Source organism: Chelonus insularis, unplaced genomic scaffold, assembly GCF_013357705.1.
Source record: "Chelonus insularis isolate UGA/USDA-ARS -01 unplaced genomic scaffold, ASM1335770v1 contig_261_pilon, whole genome shotgun sequence".
In the NCBI taxonomy this organism is placed as follows: Eukaryota; Metazoa; Arthropoda; class Insecta; order Hymenoptera; family Braconidae; genus Chelonus; species Chelonus insularis.
The window spans coordinates 234,499-249,952 of NW_023276453.1; the positions used below are offsets into that span (position 1 = coordinate 234,499).

The 15,454-nt window shown below is 29.4% G+C and overlaps 4 protein-coding genes across 6 annotated transcripts in view; 1 reads left to right on the forward strand and 3 right to left on the reverse strand.

Annotated features, from left to right (window-relative positions):
• The window catches only part of cher (filamin-A), a 30,084-nt gene extending 25,894 nt beyond the window's left edge, over positions 1-4,190 (reverse strand). For 2 of the 3 annotated variants that reach the window (XM_035080011.1, XM_035080010.1), the window contains exons 1-3: positions 3,882-4,186; positions 2,092-2,313; positions 1,555-2,003 (exon numbers count right to left, since the gene is read on the reverse strand). In XM_035080011.1, the coding sequence (XP_034935902.1) occupies positions 1,555-1,894 (340 nt within the window). In that variant the 5' untranslated portion in view covers positions 1,895-2,003; positions 2,092-2,313; positions 3,882-4,186. Of the gene's footprint in view, positions 1-1,554; positions 2,004-2,091; positions 2,314-3,881 lie in introns of all 3 variants that reach the window. The other variant, XM_035080015.1, reaches the window with a different exon arrangement.
• A 2,039-nt stretch (positions 4,191-6,229) lies between these two features.
• Positions 6,230-8,686, reverse strand: ScsbetaG (Succinyl-coenzyme A synthetase beta subunit, GDP-forming). The gene is made up of 5 exons (XM_035080003.1): positions 8,282-8,686; positions 8,074-8,173; positions 7,390-7,985; positions 7,119-7,253; positions 6,230-6,866 (listed from the first exon to the last, which is right to left on the reverse strand). The coding sequence occupies exons 1-5, from the start codon at positions 8,481-8,483 to the stop codon at positions 6,625-6,627; spliced, it is 1,275 nt and encodes a 424-aa protein (XP_034935894.1). The 5' UTR covers positions 8,484-8,686; the 3' UTR covers positions 6,230-6,624.
• Positions 8,687-8,875: 189 nt separating this feature from the next.
• Positions 8,876-11,098, reverse strand: LOC118065011 (E3 ubiquitin-protein ligase Mdm2-like). Its single transcript, XM_035080016.1, has 6 exons — positions 10,907-11,098; positions 10,756-10,806; positions 10,517-10,657; positions 10,286-10,437; positions 10,007-10,204; positions 8,876-9,912 (listed from the first exon to the last, which is right to left on the reverse strand). Exons 1-6 carry the CDS (start codon positions 10,941-10,943, stop codon positions 9,235-9,237), a joined length of 1,257 nt encoding a protein of 418 aa, XP_034935907.1. The 5' UTR covers positions 10,944-11,098; the 3' UTR covers positions 8,876-9,234.
• A 184-nt stretch (positions 11,099-11,282) lies between these two features.
• On the forward strand, positions 11,283-15,429 carry LOC118064988 (dual specificity protein phosphatase CDC14C-like). Its single transcript, XM_035079974.1, has 7 exons — positions 11,283-12,199; positions 12,293-12,558; positions 12,674-13,344; positions 13,451-13,843; positions 14,002-14,148; positions 14,242-14,520; positions 14,991-15,429. Exons 1-7 carry the CDS (start codon positions 12,151-12,153, stop codon positions 15,049-15,051), a joined length of 1,866 nt encoding a protein of 621 aa, XP_034935865.1. The 5' UTR covers positions 11,283-12,150; the 3' UTR covers positions 15,052-15,429.
• The last annotated feature ends 25 nt before the right edge of the window (positions 15,430-15,454 follow it).

Genomic DNA, 15,454 nt, shown 5'->3' on the forward strand with positions numbered 1-15,454 from the left:
ACTACGTACCAGACAATTTTGACTCTCTGGCTCGTTTTTGTTGCTAAAGAGAAAGTGGGCGGTTTTGTTGACCAGTACAAGGTCATTTTGGCTGAGTGCCTACATTTTAACATCACCCGCATTATATCGCATTCTTTGTCAAATACAAACTTTAATTATCAGAGTTTTCCCTCAAAAATGAATTGCAAATATAAATGCAAGAGCTCCGAAACTCTAGACTTTTAACCAAACATTGATAAAAAATCTGTTTATGTACGCAAAATATTCTTAAACTTATCGTGGTCTCGTGTATACATGTGTATATATATATACTTTTAAGTGTATTTACATAGGAAATCGGATGTTCTACATGATATAAAAATAATTTTATCCTCTTAGGGTTAATTAAAAATAGTTCAATTTCTAGTTAAATTCTTTTTCACAATAATAAAGTGTATTATTAAATATTTTAACATTATTTCCCCCAAAAAATAAAGGTCCAAGATGTTGATAGAAAAAACCGGTTATTGATCAGAGATCCAATCGTTGGCAATCGATGAACGATTTGTAGAGAACATTTTGATTTGATACTGTTTTAATAGAAGATATTATATGACAGTATTTTTATTAATAAAAAGAAAAATTTAATATTTATAACAATATTTTTTCATTTTTAATATTGAAAATAATTCATTTATTAACTTTTCATTTTTTTGGAGTTGAATTATTATTAATTAAAATTGCCATCTAAATATTTAATTAATATAAAATGTAACTCTCCCATACGATTGTAATCAAGCACTCTTATCACTTATAAAAAAGTCCTTTGTAATTTAATTTAATAAATATAAAATTTTAATTAAAATGTCAATTTAATGCTTCTCTCTCTCTCTTTCTTATTGCTTTTTGATAGAAAGTATTTTTATCTTCTATCATAAAAAATATTTTCCCGCCTAAAATATGTTCTTCTATTTGCTATGCAAAATTCAACACTGTATTCCATTTATTTAATCGATTTTTACACACCACCACCGTCACGATGCAGCAATTTGTATGAATCACTAAGAAACAGTCTAATTAGCTACCTGTAATAGCCTTCTTATAATCAGAATAAATCACAACGTAAACTAACCTCCTAAACTTGGTATGTTTCATTTCTTAAATCACTCAGTAATAATTTAGAATCCCTTGGAAAATATTTATTATATTCTCGAGATATAATCCTTGTATTATTATTGTGCTTGACGTAATTAATAAAAGCCTGCGCGAGAAAAGAATTCCAAGGATGAAAATGTATTGTCCTGGCATCAGTATGCAGCTGAATAGGATGGTGTATATAGAAGCCGGCTTCCCAGGCTATGCCCGGGTCACGCGAACACGAGAATCGATTTAATTTCTCGTATCGCTTTTGTGAATTTCGATACCACGCGCTACACTTTTATGTATCATAAACAGAAAGAAATAAAACCACTTTGTTAATAAGTTTTTCAATATCTTTCTCATGGAAAGGATTTTAATAAATTCTTATACTCTGAGTAATAATTTATAAATACTAATAAAAAAGCAATTACTTACCAATATTAACAATTCGTATGCCTTCGCGTTCAAGGAATTGTAATGCCACAGCCACATTTTCTAATTTTTGTGATCGAAAGTTGGGCTTTTTGTTGTGTTTTGGAAGACGTTTTTGTGATAGAACTTCAATTAAACTCACTAAGTTTAATCCATCAGACAAATCACACTCCAAATCATTGATATACTTGTTGATTGCCTTGAGGTGTTTATTAGCCCATCTCGTGAATGTATTTTGCTGTATCCTTTTCCACTCAGCATCTTCAGCGAGCTCCCGCTCAAACATTTCTTCTTCCTCCGCCTGGGAGTTCTCACTCTTGACTGACTTATCATTCTCATTCATTTTATCGGCCGGCGTGGAACACGAGGTAGGAGACAGTGGTGATGACGATGAGCTGGAATTAAGTGGGGAGAAAAGTTGATCCACTGGGACTAAGCAGTCGACTATGGGCCTGTGGGTCAGTATGAGTCAGTCTAGACGAGATTCCTTTTAAGTTATTTCTTAAGCCTACTTTGTATCTATTATTTTTTTTTTCTTACTTTTATTTTTTACCCAGATTCTGCCGGTGTTTGTAAGGCGTGTGCGCGTGTTATTCCTGCGTGCGCATAGAATCCAGTCTGGAGTCTACAATTCTCTAGATCCTTTACAATGTTTTGCAGTCAGTCAGCTTTTAATTGATATGGAGCTGACGTTTAGATGTATTGCCCAATTTTTTCCAGTTTGAGATGCACGTCTTCTCTGTTATGTTTTCAGGACTGACCCTGAAAAAGTAAATGAGAGTATTATTTGAGTTGAAAAGCATGTAAAAAAAAATCATGTAACCGATTACGCAAGCTAAATGTGTATGAAGATTTACCCCAGCAGGGGAAAAAAACAAAACCAGAAGCTCTCATCATCTGTTTTGGATAAGTAGGACGTTTACTTTACTTCATCGTATTTGATTCATTATTAATCGTCTTTTTCTTTCATCGTTTTTTTTTTATAAATAAAACACTGAACTCAACCTTTATAATGTTAGCTTTAGAAGTAAAAAAAATTTTTGATAAACAAATGTTTATAACTAGTCGATATGATAAATTAAAATATTTATGAAATAAAAACAAAATCTTAACAGTTAATAAAAAAAAATTAATGTTTGTTATTTTATAAACAAATGTTTGTTATAAACATTACTGACATTAGTTATTGTTCACTAAATTTTGTAATGTCTGATTAAAAATTTATTAATAGATGTGAATCATCTTTTTGCGGTTTTAAACAGTAATTAAGTGCCATTTAAAATCACTTAGGACACGTTCTTGATAACAAGACTTACTTAATCACAAACTTTATCCTTTTTGCAATGTATGACTTAATCTATATTTTAAAAATCCTATTTATTTAATATCCATTTAACAATTATTTTTATTATCTCTTTACTTTTAGAAAATTTATTATTCCTTTTGATTGGTAAAAAATATCTTGCTCCAAAGTTGGACTACCGGTTTCATTTTACAGAAGTTGCCTTTAAAAAAAAGAAATATCTTCACTCATCGAAACTAAACTGCTCCAATTTAAAAATGATAAACTTTTTGAAATAGCTTTTAATTTTTATCAATAAAGTATATTATTCTTTTTTCAACAAACTTTTTTAATCATTTTCAGACAATTTTATAGCAAAAAATGATTTATTTAATTATATTGCTATTGATTATTTTTAATTTATTTAATTGTTTGTTTACAGACACTGCGCTTATTATTTTTATCTAAAATATTTATTTATGTACTTATGAATTATATATAAAACCAATATCTACGTAGATATGTTCAACTGAAAAACAAGTTGATTATATTTCAAAAATAGTTTATTAGTTGTATCTTATTTTCAAGCATCAATTAGACTCTATAACTGTCTGAAATTGAATTAAAAAGATAATACCAAAGTTATTATTAATGGTAGCTAAAAATAAATGCAATAATTAATGTTATATATTATCAGAGTTATATGATCATATTCAAAGCTGTTAAACAGTAGTTCACAAGCCCCCCAAGTTTAAAGTACCGGATTTACTTGTCTACAAATCATAAAAATAAACAGTTTGCCATATGATATAAAAAAAAAAAAATGAAAAAATAGTATAAATATCTTACAGCAGTAAACCAAGACATTACATCATATGGTTTATGAGCTTTTCTACGTTAACAAAAATTATTTTCAATTTTTAACTCAGTTCTGGTTGCCAAACGTCAAATTTCACAGCTTTAAAATAATCACAACTACTACTGGAAATATATAAAAGAAATAAATCACCATGATTAAAATAAATTGTAAAGCAATTGTGATCCTTACCTTATAAATAATTCGTAAATATAATTATTTTTAAAAATTAATTTAAAGGTTAGCTAAAAAGATGAAATAAAAAAATATTCCACTGCTCTAGACACTCGCACAAACTTTAACTCTTTCGCTCTCGAAGAGCTGACGAATGCTTGATGATCACAGTGAAAAGAAGGATCGCATTGATCCAGATAATAGCACTCGAGTTCAAGTATTTCTTTTAACGAAAAAACCTCTCAAGAACGACAGCGTCGTCGTCGGCGTTTAGCCGTTTTACTTGCGCCGTTTCAAAAGCAAAAGCAGGTCTGAGTGAAGTTCTCCAAGAATAGTTCATCGTGGCTCACGTTTAGCTTTGTATGCACCCCGCACTCCCCCGATTTTACCCCGAAACAACACAGGAGGGGAATGAAATCGGGCTATATATACACGGTAGCGTTTCTCTACCACACACAAATTCACTGAGGATTTTATACCATGATGAAAGGACCAATGTAACGAATACTAAGTGTAACCCAGCTTATTCATTATATTTCTTCATTCATTCTGAAAAAAAAATTTCAATTTATTGTATTCTTAAATTTACAGGAACTCAGGACTCTGAGTTCTTTAGAATGATTATTTATCGATTCTAAATTCTTAGAATTTATTCAATGTCAGTTTTAGTATAAATAACAATGATGATTATCGTTATAAAAATAAGTTATATCATGTCTAATTATTTGAATGCACCACTGATGATAAACTAATTGATCAAATGATTCATTCATAAATTAATCAAATTGATTATCAGTTATTGCTTTATTTCGTTATAAATTTGATGGATATCCTCTCAAATGCTTTAGGAAATTTAAAATTATAGGACAATGATATGTTTTTTCAATGACAAATGATAACGCCTCCATCAATGATCAGGTCATTCATTAAGTTAAGCCTGGATCGGAATTTGAAGATAAAAAAATTAAATTAGTTATTATATATGAGCTAATGACAAGTTGAAAATGCCAATTGTGTTAAAAATATTTGTCTCACAAATTTGTCAAGATTCTATAGATGCTATGCTTGTGAAAATAAACACAATAGTCTGTTTTAAGCTTTACAAAGTTATTTATGAATTAAAATTTTTATTTTCTATTATTTATTAAGTTCAAGTTTATAAAAGTTATCAAAAAATTCAACATTTTCAAAGTTATGAAATGAGTATTTTTATATTCATGGTATGATCTCTTATTGGTACATTACATGTACAATTTTATCAACGAATGTATATTATATTATGAGAAGTCTGGCGAAATACGACGTCGCCTTCGAAAACAACTTTAAAATCACAAACCATATTTAGTCAACTTCATCTAATAAAGAAACTTGTGTTAACATTTACTCACATCTTTAAGTCCATCATGAGCCGTAATTCTTGAATCTCTTTTTCTCTTCGACCGAGTTTCGCGACTCCGTGTTGACCATAACAGGCGAAAAAATCGCGGCTTTCCCTTTCATTATTGAACCAGATAAATTAATATTAAAAATTGATAGAAATTTTTCTCAACTTTATAAAATGATGTCTAAAAAATACAAAATTAATTTTTTTATAAAAAATTTTGTAAAGAACTAAACAAGGTATATTTTCAAATATTTACTGAAAGATTCATATGTAGATTTGGTGTCGGAAGTAGGGATCAATGTTTTAGATTTAGAATCAAGAGATTATTCAATCTTCACTGAAGATTCTTCACCATAAACTCGGTATATTTTATACCTGAGGGATTACTAAAGATAAAAATATATTCATGCTAGACTTGTAGCGGGAATAAAATTTGAGATAGATGAATAATAATAAATAAAGGAAAAGTATATTTAATGACCTGTCAAAAATCAAATAATTCATTCTTTCTCTACTTCTCACTCAAAATATTATTTATATGCCATTTAGATAATTAATAGTTTTTGTAATTAATTCATTTCAATATAAATATAGAGTGAAATGCAAAAAGATAATGAAAATATATTTCTATAATTAATTAATTAAAAGTAAATTATCAAATTCATTCTTACTCATTTGTTGTAAATGATATCTAATGATGTTAATTGAATGGTTTTTGTAATCTTTTATATTGTTGTACGTAAATAGATTCCATCATATCCAAAGTTGACGTCAGTAAATTCGAAAAGATTATGATACCTAAAATATTATCGGTATCCGAAATATTATCCATGATAACAAATGATAAAAATTATTTATAGTCATATTTTTGATTATATCACATTATCAATAAAATAATTTGACAATGCAAGAAATAAATGAAATATGGAAAAAAAAACTTTATCATGAAATGAAAAAAAAATTAATAAACTTTGCTATAATATTTATCGAAATATTTTTAAATAACAAAAGAAAACAGAAAAAAAATTATCAACACATCTTATAAAATTGAACATTATCAATCTTTAAATTGATATATGGGATTTGTAAGTTTTAAATTTCTAAAATATTCTGTCATTGTTAAAGTATTTAGAATTTAGATACTCAAGTCTTAAACAACTTTTGATAACATAATTAAATCTTATTGTCTGAATATTTTTGCTCCTCAATAGCATCAAATTCACACTCTATCATTCTTCTTTTCACTCTAACTTCGTATTTATGTTTTCTATTTTTTATCAAAAAACTTTTATGATTTGATCATTATTTGAGCATTGTTTATCGCTACTTATTTATCCCGTCTTATTTAATAAGCTTTTCATTAGTTAATATTAAAATTTAAGTCTTTATTGCAGCCACTACTTTCCTTGCGGCTTCATCTAAATCTCCTTCCATGGTAAAAGGCAGTCCTGATTCTTGAAGAATTTTTCGCGCTTCTATCATGTTCGTTCCTTGTAGTCTTACCAATACAGGCTTTTTTATTTCTAATGTCTTAGCTGCTGCTACCATTCCTTTGGCAATGGTTGCACAGTTTACAATTCCACCAAAGATGTTGACGAAAATGGCTTTAGCCTTTGGGTCTATAAATCGTAAAATTGATTAAAATTGATGTCAATAACAACGTTAAGTACTTCAATCTAACTTTAATTGAATTTAATTTATTTAGCTTCATACTCTAGTCATGTTAAATTTAAACTAACACAATAAGCTACGATAGAAATAATTTATTTATCATATTAATTTTTATTTTTCAATGTACCTATTAAAAAATCATTAATGAACTGTAAAAAAAATTTTGTGATTTATTAAATATATAATTTATTTAATTATACCTTCAGCAACAATACGGAATGCTTCGAAAACTTGTTCTTCAGTTACACCCCCACCGACGTCCAAAAAGTTGGCCGGCTCTCCACCATTCATTTTAATTATATCCATTGTCGCCATGGCTAATCCAGCGCCATTAACTACAAGAAAATACATGATATATTACAAATTATTATTTGAAACTATAACATTAGCATTCAAAAGAATGGAAATTATTAATAGATTTAAACTTGAGAAAAAATTATTTTAAAAATAAAATGTCTATGATTATATTACCTAAGCATCCAATATTTCCATCCATACTAATATAATTCAAGTTATGTTTAGAAGCATCAACCTCTCGAGGATCTTTTTCACTTACATCTTCCAATGCGAAAATATCTCTTTGTCGAAATTGAGCATTATCATCAAATGAAATTTTTGCATCCACAGCAATTACTTGTTTATCATCAGTCTCAACAAAAGGATTGATTTCAATTTGTAAGGCATCAATATCAACGAATAATTTCCATAAATTTTTTAATTCGTAAATTGCTTTTTTATTCACTTCCTCTTCTTTAAACCCGAGAAAATCAGCTACTTCTTTGGCTACATCATCATCAACACCATAATAAATATCTAAAGGAATAGTTTTAATAGCTTCTGGATTTTTTTCCGCTACTGCTTCAATATCCATTCCGCCAGCCGGTGAGGCAATGAGTACTGGTCCATTATGTGATCGGTCCATAAGTATACACACATACGTTTCTCTTTTGATATTTACTGACTCTGCTATCATAACTTTTTGTACAAGTATTCCATCTTTTGCGGTTTGTTTTGTAATAAGCCGGTGACCCAACATATTTTTCACGATGTCGACAACAGCTTTAGGACTGTTATTTTGTTAAAGTTTTTTTATTAATGTTAATAAATATGAAATCACTATTATTGATACAAAAAAAAAAATTAATTAACACTTACTCTTTTGTTAAATGTACACCTCCTTTAAACCCATTATCAAACCAACCTTTACCTCTTCCACCTGCCAATACCTGTGCTTTAATGACATACTCTTTAACCCCTAAATAAATTAATAGATTCATTATTATATGCATCATAAGAAACATAGCAATTTCATTGTAAAATAAATGGTTTAATGCAAATGAAAACTTAGAGAAAGAAAACTTACGAAATTTATCAAGAGTAGCATCTGCCTTCTTAATGTCATCAATAATGGTAAAATTTTGAATTGATACACCACAATCTTTTAATAACTCTTTACTTTGGTATTCTAATAAATTTAAATTTCTTACAGATAATAAACCAGCTTGAGAGTATTTCGATAACGAGATAACTGAACTAACGAGTTTGCGAGTTAAAAAAGCCGACATTATTAACCTGTTTTTCTTATAAGCAATGAAAAATTCACTGATATTTACTGTGAATAAAAGACAATACTTAATCTTAAGTGCTAATTAACTCAACAGCTCTTGGGTAATAGCGATTTACTTATCTTTTTTATACTTTTTTCACAGATTTATTTATCGCGTAATGAATTCGCGTGGTCCCCCTCAAAACAACACAAAAACGCATGGAAACGTATTGAAACAGGCAGTTGATGCCATCTTTCAAAACATAAATAACTTATAAATAGATATTGCAGATAAATTATCGATCAAAGGTATTATTGACGATCGAGAATAAAATAAATAAAAATATTACATTTGGCAATAAAATTTCTTTCATGAAGTTTATTAAATAAACAAATAAATGCAGTTAGAAATTTGAAATTTCCAGAATATTTACTGAAATTACATGTTGTTACATTGTTATAATTGAGCACCATTGTTGAAATATGCAAGATTACTGGAGATGGCGACACGAAATAGTTCTTTTAATTTTTTATGTGTAATAAGTTCGGTCAGTCTTTTCTATCTCAATAATCACAGAATACAATTATTGCAATTGTTGTCAGTAATTAAATACATTCTTCATTCATTATTCTCGCATAAATGATTTTCAAATTTATAAAAATATATTATTGTGTGTTAAAAGCTTTAACAATGTTTAAATTTATTATAAATTAAACATTAAAATTATCTTTTGTTTAATATATCCACAATGTTCCAGATGTTTATGTTATTAAACATAAAATGCTTTTAAAACATTAGTTATTTTCCTCTTGCAAATGGGACAATGTTTTGTTGTTCTCCAAATTCTTACAGCGCACTGATAACAGCAACAAATGTGCGAAACACTTCCATGAACAAACGCTCCATTTTTCGGGCTTACCGTACAAACAAGACAAAGTTTATTTTCACTCTCATCAGATTTTTCTTTCTGATTGTTACTTAATATTTTAATGTCATTCTGCGAATTTGTTTCAGTCTTTTGATTTTTCTTATCATTACTAACAGATATTGTATCTGTACCACTTAAATGTTTTAAACTGAAAGACGTAACTTTGGCATCGACCTCATCTTTATCCACTTCGAAACCGGTTGGATTATTAACAAACTGCCCAGAAATATTGCCGTGACGTTCATCAATGGAAGCATCTTTTGATATCAAATTATTTGAGCATGATGTTGGTGAAAAAACCATTCTATCTTCTGTTTCCATATCCGACTCCAAAGCTTGCGATGATGATAATGAAAATGATTGACTCTCTTGACTCGATCCTCCCAATCCAGAATCCATTCGCGATAATTGTTGTGAGTTATTTTCTGATGCTGTTTCATTTTCTAATTTATTATCAATCGGCTTCTTATCATGTTTCCTCTTTCGTTTCGGCCGAGGTGGGAAAAAGTTTTTCCTCAACTAAACGTAAAAAATCCATTAGTCACTTATACATAGATGAATATGTAAATTTCGTGGTTTTACATTATATTTTATTTATGAAAATGAAAGTTACCTGATAGCATCGCTCGCAATATCTAAAAAGAGGATTATTGTTTTTCATATTACATTGAATACACGACCAATAATCAGCTTTACTAATTTCACTATCTTCAGAAGTTAGTGATACATCAGTATCTTCAACCTGTTGCTGCCGAACTTCAGAGTCGCTTAAACTGCTCAGGCTAGCAAATACACCAACTGTCAAGATATCCTGAGAAGCAATAAAATTAATGAATTAGTTGGCTTATTCAACGAAGTGAATAACTGAATAGATTGAATAAAATTTTAATACCTCTGGATCGGAAGACGAGATATTGAGGAATGGATTGTCTGATTCAGACAGTGATTCCACGTCATATTCGACTTGAAACGACACGTTCTCCGGATGGTATTCGTCACTCGTACTAATCCATGTAGAAGTGTCTGACGTATCTCTTGCATATTCTGAAAAAAGAACAAATGTGATTAATATTTGAATGATAAAAAAATATATATCTAAAAAATTCATATTATTATAACATACCAGTTTCTTGATCTTGGATGCTGTGAATTGATTCATTATCGCTTTCACCATTACTAGTAGCATCTCTAGACGATTCGCTTTCAAGAGTAACATACCACGAATATCGTGGTCTTTTTGCATTTGGCTCGGAGTTATCTTTATCTGGAACATTATAAAATGAAATAAAATTAGAATGAGTGATATTTAGACAAAAATGCATATGTCGAGTAAAATAAGGTATAACTTTCAAAATTTTTTACCTTCATCGGGGGGATCACGTTTCCAAGAATTACTTGCAGGCTTCAATGGGCCTAAGCACATTGTGCAAACACATTTTTTATTATATTATTGCTCTTTCTGGTATAAATAACAAATGCAAACTACCTAACTCGTTACAGAGAAAATACATACCAGATTGTGATGGCTTTATAAGATTAGCCAGGCTCATTTTAAATGAACCTTTACACCTCACACGTTACAACGCTGTTTAAAACTTAAGAATTAAACGCGATTTGAGACTCGTAGATTCGGTTGAACTACTCAAGGTCTTTTTCGTAGTACACACTACTCTACGTTCTCTCGTTCAACGCATTATACCAAATTCTTGTACGTGAAATAACACGCAAGAAAAGGTTGTGACTGATTTACACATCACCACCCAATCAAATACCAAGAAAAAGAAGAATGAGTGTAACCTAGCACTACCCAGTCTATTTAAACTTCACAACTTATAGCATTGATAATTTGCTTGATCAAACCTACATTATCAACATTCATGAGTATTCGATACTTTACTACGTAATATACCAGTGTTTACCCATCAGTACCTTAAAATTTAAACGTTTTGGAGTATTAAATGTCAGAAAATACGTAAATTTGTAACTAATATGTGTAAATAACTCGAATGGATAATAATAAACTATTTTCATAGTGTGTTTTTAAATATTATTAAGTATAAAATCCTCATACAACATGGCACATGGAATTGGGTCAAAAAATAATACAAATCTACAATTTAGCATTCTAATTCTAATATAATTTATTTTTATCTATATCTAGGGAGATTTAATATTTGATAAAGTTTGATAAACATTTTTACATGTGAATTACATATTGTCGATTGTAATTGGGAGAATTATAACGTATTTAATTCGAAAGATTGATCTATTAGTGAACATTTTGGTGCATTTATTTGTCAACCATTGAAGTTACTGCATAGTTATCGCTCATCGGTACTCAGCACAGTATTTATATACGTATAATGTGGGTTTATGTATTGTGCGCAATACATGTGAAGACGTTTAAATTTTGTAACGGTCATATTGACGGTCGTACACAGTGTCGTCATTATCTACTCGTCGGCGTCTCGTCGTGTAACGTGTATTGTATACATGACAAACGTTTTGACGATTAGTAGCGTTTATCATTCGAGAAGATATTTATGAGCTTGTTATTATTCTTGTTCTGGAGGAATTAATCTGCAGTATTATACTATTGTTACATCATTAACTCCAATTATTAAGAATGAATTTTATTGTATATTTATTTGTCAATCCGACTATGCGTTTATATTTTTGTTAATCTATTGATATACTTTAGTGAGTTATATTATATAAATTTTATTTTTATTTTTTTAATAACTATCATAATTTACAATGGAGAATTCCAATAATACAATAGCATTTGGTACAGAATTAATAAAAGGTATTTGATAGTTTTTTAAATTGTCTTTAACTAATAAATTTATTTATTTATTTCTATTTACTAATTATTGATTATTTAATTGTTTGTACACAGAGCGATTCTATTTTGTAACTTTGAAATGTGATAAAATACTCGGAAACACTCAGGATTTTCATTACTTCAGCATCGACAATGAATTAGTCTATGAAAACTTTTATGCTGACTTTGGACCATTAAATTTAGCAATGTTATATCGGTATTGCTGTAAAGTAGAAAAAATATTGGAAACACCGGCATTTAAGAAAAAAATCATCGTTCACTATACTACACTAAATAGTGAAAAAAGAGTCAATGCAGCATTCCTGGCAGGCAGTTATGCAGTAAGTGTGTCATGAAGATTTTAACACAGTTATTTAAATATTTTCTATTTATTTTAAAAAGTTTGTAACTATCACTAACCCGACTAAACAACCATAATTTGTATTTGTTTCACAGATATTATACTTAAAAAAAACTGCTGACGAAGTCTATGAATTGTTGACAAACACATATAACAGTCAACCTTATATTATGTTCAGAGATGCTTCAATTGGTCCTCCGTGTTATCAGATATCTTTGAAAGATTGTCTAAATGCTATTGAAAAGTGTCATAAATTGGGTTTCTTTAATTTCGACGATTTTAATTTCAAAGAATATGAATATTATGAACGAGTACAAAACGGAGATCTCAATTGGATAGTTCCTGAAAAATTTATTGCATTTTGCGGTCCCCAGGCAGAGTTAAACAATGAAAATGGATATTCCTTACACTCACCAGAATCATATTTTTCTTTTTTCCGACAAAACAATGTTACAACGATAGTGAGACTTAATAAGAAAGTATATGAAGCAGCACGATTTATCAATGCCGGATTTGATCATAAAGATCTCTTTTTTCGAGACGGATCGACGCCTACAGAAGCGATTGTTGGACAATTCTTAAAGATAGCGGAAAATACAAGCGGTGCTATTGCTGTTCACTGTAAGGCTGGCCTTGGTAGAACAGGATCGTTGATTGGTTGTTATATAATGAAACATTATCATCTGTCCGCCCACGAAACGATTGCATGGATTAGAATATGCAGACCAGGTTCTGTTATTGGGCATCAACAACGATGGCTCGAAAGGTAAGATTATATTACAATTAATTTACAATCTAATTATCTTTGGATACTAATTATATTACAAATTGTTTTATCACTTATAATCATTCCGTATAATCTGTCTTTTTAGAAATGAAGAATATCTACATTCATTATTGAAAGAGCCATTAAAAGCCGAAAATGGAAATCCACCGCATCCTCGAGGAATTTACTCCAAAAGAGGCAGATCGAATGGATCATGGACGCTAATACCATCATCATTAGATACGTCATTACCATCTGAAAATATTAATCTTGTACATGACAATGTCTCTAGAATCGTACATCGAGTCGACGATATTCGACTTGACGATTCGTCACCGTCATCAGTACCCACAACAAGTACAACAAATGGTCCAAATAAGTTAGCTCTTGTGACTCAAGGTGATAAATTGAATGAAATTAAAATGGCTAGACAGAGGAAGGCTACTTTTACGAATAACTTTATGAGGAGAAAATCAGTAGGACAACCCAGTGTAGTACTGTAAATATAAACTCATTTTTATTTAATGATAATTACTTATTTTAATATTCATAATATTATATTTTAATATGAATCTTTCTTTTTTATTACCAAGTAATTTTATTTTTTAGTTTATTTAAATGTTTAAAACAGTTGTTTATCATGCATATTTTTTTTAGTCCAAACTTAGGTATTCTTTTACACACAAGAAATGGCCATACTAAAAGTGCCATGGCTTCAGTGATGGGAACGAAAAAAGATACGAACAATAAAAGACTGCTACCAAGATCAACGACAGCAACTACTACATCGACTCTCATAAAGAGGTAAATATTTTCTAAAACAATTCAAAATTATTTTTCTTTATTAGACGTAGAAAAATATGTAAATATTTATTTTATTATGCTCATTTATTATAGAACTTCATGTAAATCATCGTGTTATGTCAGATCAAAAGCATGTATCACGAATATGCAAAATGCGAATAACTCTGGAACGTCAAGTACCGTTAAATCGATGTGTATTTCTTCGAAGCCAGTGACAAGATCTAATGTTCGGGAATCATGCTTGAAAGAAATTCGTCAAAAAGGATCATCTAAATTAACGAACGCGAATCAACAATCACCGTCTAGCACGAGTATGGTTCTTAGATCTGCATCAGCCTCTGGTCGCGTCAATCGCTTCAAGTTAATGAAACAGTAAGTTTCTTATAATCATTGATTGATGATAAGGTGCTACTGATTTCTGCGCAATATTAAATGTACCTTGTATTATAGTTTCATCTCTATAATCCGAACTATGAAAACAGTGATCATTTAGATTAGTATAATATTAGAAAGTACTTATGTGAATAATATTTTATGTAATAAAGATATATAAATTTATATAACAACTTAGTTCGAATTACAGAGATTACACGTTAGAATTCGCGTATTTATCATGATTGTAATATATTTAGAGTATTAATTTTTACTAATTGTATTAAGGAAATTAATATCAGAAGCAATTATATACAAATTATATACAAAAAAGTGCCTTTTTTACTTAGAATTATTTACTCATCGGTTGTACTTTTAGCATACCTTGTATCGATCATAGTATGTGGGCCATTAAAAATATGTCAGATTAACGATATAATCAAAACCTGGTTTGCTTTTATGACTTGCAGAGAGCGTGACGCTTTAAGTTCAAAAACAGCATTTTATCAGATGATTAACCGATGTTCTTAGTGACGATGAGGGTGATGATATTGAGCAAAAACTAGGCAGATGAGTTAATTGCAAAATATCTTATTGCTGCCAACAACACCAACGAAGGTCACATCGCCCAAACCCTTTGACAGTATCGTGAATAATTGTGCATCAATCCCGAAAATATTCATATCATCTATGGCATCTTTTAATCATAATAATTACATTAAAAATCCTCCACTAATACCGATTCTTCGTAACTAATGATACCGAATAATCTATAAGTAGTATTTGTAAACTAAAAAAATTAACAAGACAAAATTATGATGAAATGAATTATATATAAATATATACAAAAAATTTAGCATTTTAGAAACTATTAAAACGCAATTGTTGATGGAAATGTTTTATAAACTTTTAGTCTAATACTGGAAGTTTTAAA

Coding starts and splice junctions, on each gene's coding strand:
- ScsbetaG (XM_035080003.1), bottom strand. CDS start 8,483: ATGTCGGCTTTTTTAACTCGCAAACTCGTTAGTTCAGTTATCTCGTTA. Junction 7,986..8,073: donor GGTGTACATTTAACAAAAGA/GTAAGTGTTAAT, acceptor ACAAAATAACAG/TCCTAAAGCTGTTGTCGACA. Junction 6,867..7,118: donor ATTCCGTATTGTTGCTGAAG/GTATAATTAAAT, acceptor TACGATTTATAG/ACCCAAAGGCTAAAGCCATT.
- LOC118065011 (XM_035080016.1), bottom strand. CDS start 10,943: ATGAGCCTGGCTAATCTTATAAAGCCATCACAATCTG. Junction 10,658..10,755: donor ACGTGATCCCCCCGATGAAG/GTAAAAAATTTT, acceptor ATAATGTTCCAG/ATAAAGATAACTCCGAGCCA. Junction 10,205..10,285: donor TCTCGTCTTCCGATCCAGAG/GTATTAAAATTT, acceptor ATTGCTTCTCAG/GATATCTTGACAGTTGGTGT.
- LOC118064988 (XM_035079974.1), top strand. CDS start 12,151: ATGGAGAATTCCAATAATACAATAGCATTTGGTACAGAATTAATAAAA. Junction 12,200..12,292: donor TGGTACAGAATTAATAAAAG/GTATTTGATAGT, acceptor GTTTGTACACAG/AGCGATTCTATTTTGTAACT. Junction 13,844..14,001: donor GGACAACCCAGTGTAGTACT/GTAAATATAAAC, acceptor TATTTTTTTTAG/TCCAAACTTAGGTATTCTTT.